At 56.4% G+C, this 7560-nt stretch overlaps 1 protein-coding gene across 1 annotated transcript; it reads right to left on the reverse strand.

Moving 5' to 3' along the window:
• Positions 1 to 3076: 3076 nt before the first annotated feature.
• RRAS (RAS related) lies at positions 3077 to 7034 on the reverse strand. The gene is made up of 6 exons (XM_006744315.3): positions 6830 to 7034; positions 4814 to 4901; positions 4598 to 4700; positions 4406 to 4514; positions 3510 to 3628; positions 3077 to 3438 (listed from the first exon to the last, which is right to left on the reverse strand). Exons 1-6 carry the CDS (start codon positions 6980 to 6982, stop codon positions 3354 to 3356), a joined length of 657 nt encoding a protein of 218 aa, XP_006744378.1. The 5' UTR covers positions 6983 to 7034; the 3' UTR covers positions 3077 to 3353.
• Positions 7035 to 7560: the final 526 nt, after the last annotated feature.

Consider the following 7560-nt stretch of genomic DNA (forward strand, 5'->3'; position numbering starts at 1 on the left):
CATGACCTGAGCCGAAGGCAGTTGCTTAACCGGCTGTGCCAGGTGTCAGGAGTTGACCAGCTTTTTCTTGGCTGCCTAATGTGGACTCGAGGGTGGATCTCTTGTGTTCTTGAACCCTGGAACTACAAGGTCACGAGCAGACGGCAGTTGAGATGTGGATAGATTGCTGTGTTCTCGAGACTTGCTGCTTAAAGCGTGATCTGCTGCCCTTGGGAGTCTGTCTGTTTCTCCCCCACACACAAGAGCTTGTAGAAATGTAGACTCCAGGCCTGAGTCTCAGATCTGCTGAGTCAGAACCCACTTTTTAGTAAGATCCTGGGAGGATTCTAATACACACTCAAGTTTGAGGAGCAGCGTTCTAAAATAAGACTTAACAATTTGGAGGTCAACTGGAACCCAGCGTGTAAGAAGTGAGTAAGCCGTTGTCACTCGAGAGCCCAGGACCCTTGTCAAGAAGGGACTATTGGTATTCTAGAACCCTGGCTTCAGCACTGATGGTAGTTGGTCAGTAGGTACTAACCTGGTGTGAGATTTAAGGGTAGACCATCGCATTCTAGATAGATTCCCTTCCTGGTGAAATTGAGGAAGAGCCCCTGTTGTTCTATAACCTTGGATATTGTCTAGACCATCACCAATGTGAACGACTCCAGAATCCTGGTTTTACAGTAACATTTAAAGATCTTAATGGGAGAGTCAGTGATGGACCATGGGCTTTCTAGAATCAATGGAGTTCGGAGGGGTGAGGATGGACCTTGGTGTCCTCGTACCATGGCCTGTGGCACATTGGGGTGCAGCCTCTGAGAGACGGTGGCACGTTCAAGTCTCTGGGCTGGTATGTCCAGTTGGAGCCAAAGGTTCCACGATCAGCGTTGCCTCAGATAGGAGCTCTGCTAGGGAAAGTGGGTGGATTGTTCAGAAGGTGGGCTGCAGGGCAGCATCCTCCCTTTGGGGGCGGGATAACCTTGTGGTTGGATTTTGGAAGTCAACTGCCCAAACTTGGATCTCCGCTCCAGCACTTAACCAGGTGAGTTGGATACCAGCCCGAATCCTCAGCTTTGTCGTTCGTAAAAATGGGCTTTGTCGAGATGAAGGAAAACCGAATGTCTGAAGCACTTAGCACCCGTTACCCATAACAGGAGGCCCCAAGAGGATTGTTGGAGGTCCAAGAGATGGCAGAAGTGGGAGAGGGTGGCAAGGATGTTTTAAGAGGGACATCAGAACCCCGAGAGACTTTGAATCCCGCCAGAGCCTCGGGGAGGACAGGAACCAGAGAGGCGCACACATACCTAGGGAGATGCCAAGGAGGCCACACCAGCCTCTTCACTGTTGCCTGATGAGCTGGGGATAGGTGGTGCTCGCAAACCATCCAAAAATGGCCTGCCAGTTGTCGTGTGGGTTTGTATGTGTGCTTTTTTCTGTGGGTAAGCGGTAGCTTTTGTCACCTCTGCAAAGCACATCGTTGTCCTTAAAGAAGCAGGGTGTCCTAGGCAAGAACTTGGTGCTGATAGACAATGCAAAAAAGACTAAGGCTTGCTAGGGCTGTGATGATGGGGACCCAGGGAGGGAGAAATCGGCATAGGTCTCCACAGACTCCCAAGAGTGCCTCACCTCCGGCTGGGGTTAGGTAGAGAGGTCAGACCTGGTCTGGAAAGTGATAGAACCCGCCCCCCACCTCCTTCCCTCCTTGTCTGGCAGGGCTTGGGTCCCCGGTGAGCTGAGGTCCTGGGGCTAGAGGGAGTGAACCTGCAACACAATACTTGGAGCCATGCTTATTCCCAGGGCGGAAGGTTGAACACAGGCCAAGGATTCTGTGATAATGAAACCCGGAAAGGGATATTTAGCTAATCATTGTTCTAATCTGGAATACAGAGGGACATTCATGGTTCTGGGGCAGGAGAACAGTAGGGCCCCCGTCACTGATAGAGAGCACTTAGTATACTCCAAATGCTGTTTGTCTTCTGGGTGCAGATTGGTTCCTAAAGGCCTCTGGGAAGTAGCGCTGTGATCACCCCCATTCTACAGCTGGGAAGACAGAGGCACTTGCCCAACAGCTCTTGAGTAAAGGCGGCAGAGCGGCTGCCATCTACCCTCGAACCAGGAGTGGGTTCTGGGGTGGGTGGGAGGGGAGCCGTTTGGGACCGGGGGCCCAGAGGTTCTGTCCAAACGTAGCAGACATGGGGGTAGGAGGAGTAGATCATTGATTGGTGACAGTTACAGGTGGAGATCAAAGTTCCAAGGCACGGGGACTGAGGCTGAGGTTTCTGGCCTGCTGTGTTGACTAGGTGTTGGGGTTCAGGGATGCCTGTCAGGCTTGGGGAGATGGACGAGGGGTGGTCTCCCAGTCTGGCGCCAGCATTCCAGGTTAGCAAGTACGCTGCAGAACTGGTCCTGGGTGGACTATGGGGGTAATCCAAGCATTCCCAGACAAGCCAGTTAGCAACTATTTGGGGGTGGCCTTAAGAAGACCCACATGTCAGCCCTTCCCAGGAGAGAGGCTCAGGTGGAATGTGTCTACACTGGCCCCAAGTTGGATTAAGACTTTGCACTCAGCTGTCAGCGCAATTGGGAACTTTCTGGAAATGAGAACTTGCCAGCCAGCCTCTTGGACACCATTCCGCCCACCTTGTCCCTTCACCCTCCTGTAGCCAACAGGTCTTTCTCAATATATATTGGAGGTGGGAAGGGGGCAAGCAGGGGTTGTAGCAGGGGCCTGTTTCCAAGATCCTGGGAGCCTTCTGGAACACCACTATCCAATAAATTTAAATGGCCACATGTAGCTTCTGGCTACCTTACTGCAGTTCTAGAACTTTACAGCAAAGAAAAAAAATTTAGATGTCAAACCCCATCCCAGCAAAATGCCCACCCAAACACAAAAGGGCAGAATGCCCCCCACCCTTGAAGGCGAAGCAGGGGTCCAGACACCTGGCTTGGCTCATTCTCTGGCACAGCCCACCCCCTCCTCCCCACCAAGCAAAGAGTTCTAGATCCGATGGTGGCAGGTGGAGTGAGGCTTTTACCTGTGTGTGCCCTGAGTTCACCCACCGCCCCGGAGCCCTTTTCCCTTTTCAAGAAGCACTTTCTGACATTGGCAGTGATGTTTATTTCCCTGGGGGTGGAGAGGGGATTATATACAGCAGTGACCCGGATGCCCGGGAGCCCCTCACCCCAATAAGGGGCTTGGGTGGGGAAGGGAGGCATTGGCAGAAGGCACACAGTGGCGATGTCCTGGAGGAGGCCAGGAATTCCGGATGGGGGTGTAGTGTATCCTGGGAAACCCAGATGGGAAAACAGGGTCGGTGAGCGCTGCTGGTCCCCAGAGCTCATGCTGGTTGCTCCTCTCGCACCCCCCGGGGCTACAGGAGGACGCAGGGACAGCCTCCGTCTTTCTTCCTGGGGGCACTGGGTGGGCTGGGCGGGAGCTCTTGTTCCTGATACTTCCTGTGGGAAGAAGCTGGTGAGTTTGCGTCTCGGGCTGGGGACAAGGACAACGAGAAGGGCGCTCTGCTCACCGGACGGCCCGCACCAGCTGCTCGAAGGCCTCGTCCACGTTGAGACGCAACTTGGCTGAGGCCTCGAAGTAGGCCACGTGGTGGGAGGCACCAAAGGCAGAGGCTTCAGATCGGGGCACCTGGGAGGGGGACAGCGGGAGGAGTCAGGTGTCTGTACTCAGGGTGGGGCCTAACCATGGCAGGCAGAAAGACACACTATGCTCTAATGGGGGTGACCTAGTGTGGGGGTCAAGTGAAGAGGAAAAGTTCTAAGGAGATCATGGGGAACATGCCAAGAGGGCTTGGCGCCATTAAGTAAGGAGTCAGGGAAGGCTCTGCAGACGTTTGCCCTTCTGAACATCAGATGACTGAGTTCCTCCCGCAGAGAAATCAGGGTATTCCCTGCAAAGGCCTGAGCAAAGCTCAGAGGGCTGGAAACCCCCAAAGGCTTAATCGGAAAGTTGAGTTCTGTGTGGAAATCACAGACACTCTGTGTATAGGAAGTGGTGAGAGCAGAGAAAGGAGGGGACAAGACATGGTGGGAATTAAGTGTCAAGTGCAGGAGCTGGAGTTCTTCGGGGGGGGGGGCGCGGGGAGCCAAGGGAGGGCTGTGAGCAGGGAAGGGGCAGGGGCAGTGGGGGGCCCGAGTGGGAGGTTGACTGGAGGTGGGGATGGAGCAGAGTTGGGGCTTGTCGACCTGGGGATGGGTGCAGGTGCCCTCGGTCCCCTCCAGCCATCTTTTCTGGGAAGTCTTACATGCAGAAGATCCAATTTGGGGGCAACACATTTAGATGTGTGTGACAACGGAGCGCGCGGGACCAGGGGAGCCAGAGGAGGGTGCTGATGTGAGGAGATGCACTGAAAGGAGCCTCCCAGGCTGAGATGGGGGGACGGGGGCTGGGGAGAGTGTCCCAGACCTGGCGCTGTGTCTCCAGATCTGCCTTGTTCCCAACCAACACGATGGGGAAATCGTCTCGGTCCTTGACTCGGAGGATCTGCGTGAAAAGCTTGCCCACCTCGTTGAAACTGCAGATGAAGCCAGAGGCCTGAGGTCTAGCCAGCAGCTCGGCCCCGGTCCGCCCTGCTCGGCCACCCTCGGCTCCTCTCACCTCTGCCGGTCGTTAATGGCAAACACCAGCAGGAAACCGTGGCCAGCGCGCATGTACTGCTCCCGCATGGCACCGAACTCCTCCTGGCCTGCTGTGTCCAGGACTGCAGACAGGGGGAGAGGGGCCGCTGTGGGGATGAGGCTCCCTGCCCCCCAGCCGCTCCTGGGATCCCTCAGCCCCACCACCATCCCCCCATCCACTCCCTGCCGCCCTCACTGTCCAGCCGGGCTGGAACACCATCCACCGTGCAGATCTTCGTATAGGAGTCTTCAATGGTGGGGTCGTAGTCAGACACAAAGTAGGACTGGTGGGACAGGGAGAAGACACTGTTACCATGGTTCCTGCAGTGCCCCAGGAGAGGTGATGTAGCCCTGCCCCTGGGCTCTGCCTCCCCCACTTCTTTCTGGGTCCCTGCTCCCCTCTCTGCGGATCTCTGTCCCTTCCTCCCACCCTACCTAGTCTCCTTTCTCCGAGTCTCTCCTGGTCCTCTCTCTTTCTGGTATCAAGTACATCTCCCACATGGTGATTACGTCCTGGCTGTGCGGCATTCAACAAATCACTTCCCCTCTCTGAACCTCAATTTCCTCATTTGGAAAATAAGGATAAAAATAGGACTACACTTAATCCAGCGTTTGTGAGATTCGGGGGAAATCCCTGTTAAGCATTTAACGTATAGCTTGGATATAGTAGGTGCTCAGTTATTGGGACTATTATTGTATCTGAATAGCTGCCTGTTTATATCTCTCCCTCCTCCTCCTCTTCCCTCCTTTTTTCTCCTTCTTCTTCCTCCTCCTCCCTCTCCCCCTCCTTCTCCGGCAGCTTCTAGTGTCTCCTCCCAGGGGAAGGTCCCAGTTCCAATCCAGCAGCAGAGAAGCTGCCCCGCCCGCAGGCTGGGCCCCTCCCTTCCTGCCTGGGTCAGGCTAGCCTCCAGCCAGGCCTTTGGCCAGCTTTGGGTCTGCCCCTGGGTGCAAGGGGCCCAGGGCCAGGGCCTTTTTCTTTATAGGCAGGGGCTCCCATGCAGGCACTGGCTGGGGTCTCTTGAGGGGTCTGGGGCCCAGGGCCCTCTGCAGTAGCATCTCAGAAGCAGACACCTTTCGAAGGTTTCTCTAAGGTGGGAGGGTTTCCCTTGGGAATGGGCTGGAGGTTTCCTGGGCAGGGGTGGATTTTCAGGGGAGAAGGGGTGATCTGGTAGCTGGGGGTCTGAGAGCTGCATCCCATCTGTTAGGGGAGAGGTGCTTGGTGAGGGCTTGTCCTGGAGGGAGGGTGCAGGGACCGCGCCATGGGGGGATTACGGGTGTGTCTTCAGAACACAGCTGGAGAATTTTGGGGTGAGAGCTGGAGAGAGCCCCAAGGTGCACATTTGGGAGGTTTATCATAGAATATAGGTACGTGTCTAGAGAGTCTCAGACACCCTGAGATGCATTTATAGGGTCAGAGAAACTCCTAAAGAGTGGGTCTCTCTGGGGGTGTCAAGAATCTGGGGGCTTCTTCATGGAGGTGATCTGGGGGCTAGCCGAGGTTTCTGAGAGGTGCTCAAGGAGTTAGAGTGGAAGAAAACTCAACATGGAGGAGTGGGTGATTTTCCCTGGGGGAGGGTGGAGGTCTGGGTCTGGTGGGATGGGAGATCCCCAGGACAGGACATGTGGTCTTAAGAATTCTCTGGAATGGCCAAAAGGCAGGATCTTTCTGAAATCTCTTGGGTCTGAGGGTGCCTCTCTCAGGACCAGATGGTACTGGATGGGCCCCAGGCAAAGTCTGGGCACAATTTCTAGATTCTGGGGGAGGTAAGTATCTAGACTAGGGTAATCTCCCAGTTAGGTTTTGGGTGGCTCAGAGGGGAATCTGGGATCTGGGGAGATGGGGCTCAGGGTAGGGGGAAGTGACACCTGGGGGTGGGGGCCTATGAGAATGCTTAGGGTCTAAATGGGGTGACTTCTGGATTTAGGGTGCTCCCAGGAGGTGCTCAGGGTCAAGTCAGCAGGGAAGCGGGGTATTGGGTACTGGGAGGAGGGATGGTGGGTCTCAGGATGCGAGTATAGGTCCCTTGTGTAGGGGGTGGAGGCACTGGAGGGGGGGCTCAGGGTCACAATCTGAGAGGATTTTTTAAGATCAGAAGGTCTCATAGGAGGGTCTCAGTGATGGATCGAGGGGGAAATCGGGGTCTCAGGGATCTCCCGAAGGGCTCAGTTCTAGGTCCCGGGGGCACCCCCCCCCGGGGTGAGGGCCCACTACCTGGATGAACTGGATGGTCAGCGCGCTCTTGCCCACGCCGCCGCCGCCCACGACCACCAGCTTGTGTGTCTCGCTGGGTGGGGGGTCCCCGGGCCCCGGCCCCCCGCCCCGGGGCCGCCCCCGCCCTGTCCCGGACGCCGCCCCGCTGCTCATGTCGCCACCGCTGCCGCCGCTACCGCCTTGGGGGGAGCCGGGCGGGGCCTAGGGGCGGGCCCCGCTAATAAGACTACTGCATAATCATGAGCTCGGGAGAGAAGGACTGGAGTCTCGGGACACTTAGGAGGCAAGGCCAGGGAAAAGGAGGAGCTATGCTAATAAGGGAAGGGGACAAGCTTTCGTTGTGAGGGGGAATTCCGAAAGGGGCGGGAATATGCTAATATCAGGACTATGCTCACCCCGAGCTGCGCCACGCGCTCTCGGCTGGCGGGCCGTCCGTGGGCGGGGCTATGCTAATAAGAGCTCTCGCTCTTTCGGCAGACGGGTCCGGAAAATCGTTCGGGGAGGTGCTATGCAAATGAGGATCCCCGAGACACCGCTTCTCAGGGCACCATCCCTGAGGCCTCGTTTTAGTAGGCGGGGCTCATCGACTCGCGCGCGGCCGTATATAGGCGCGCTCGGAGGAAGGAGCCGGTCTTGAGGGGAAGCTCCACCTCCGTCCTGGGATCCTAGCCAAATTTCCGACCCGGGCGTCTAGGCTGGGAGCTGGAGTCTCCGCCCGCTAAAGGACCCAG

This window comes from Leptonychotes weddellii, chromosome 16 (assembly GCF_054177405.1).
Source record: "Leptonychotes weddellii isolate Sample4059 chromosome 16, ASM5417740v2, whole genome shotgun sequence".
Classification (NCBI taxonomy): Eukaryota; Metazoa; Chordata; class Mammalia; order Carnivora; family Phocidae; genus Leptonychotes; species Leptonychotes weddellii.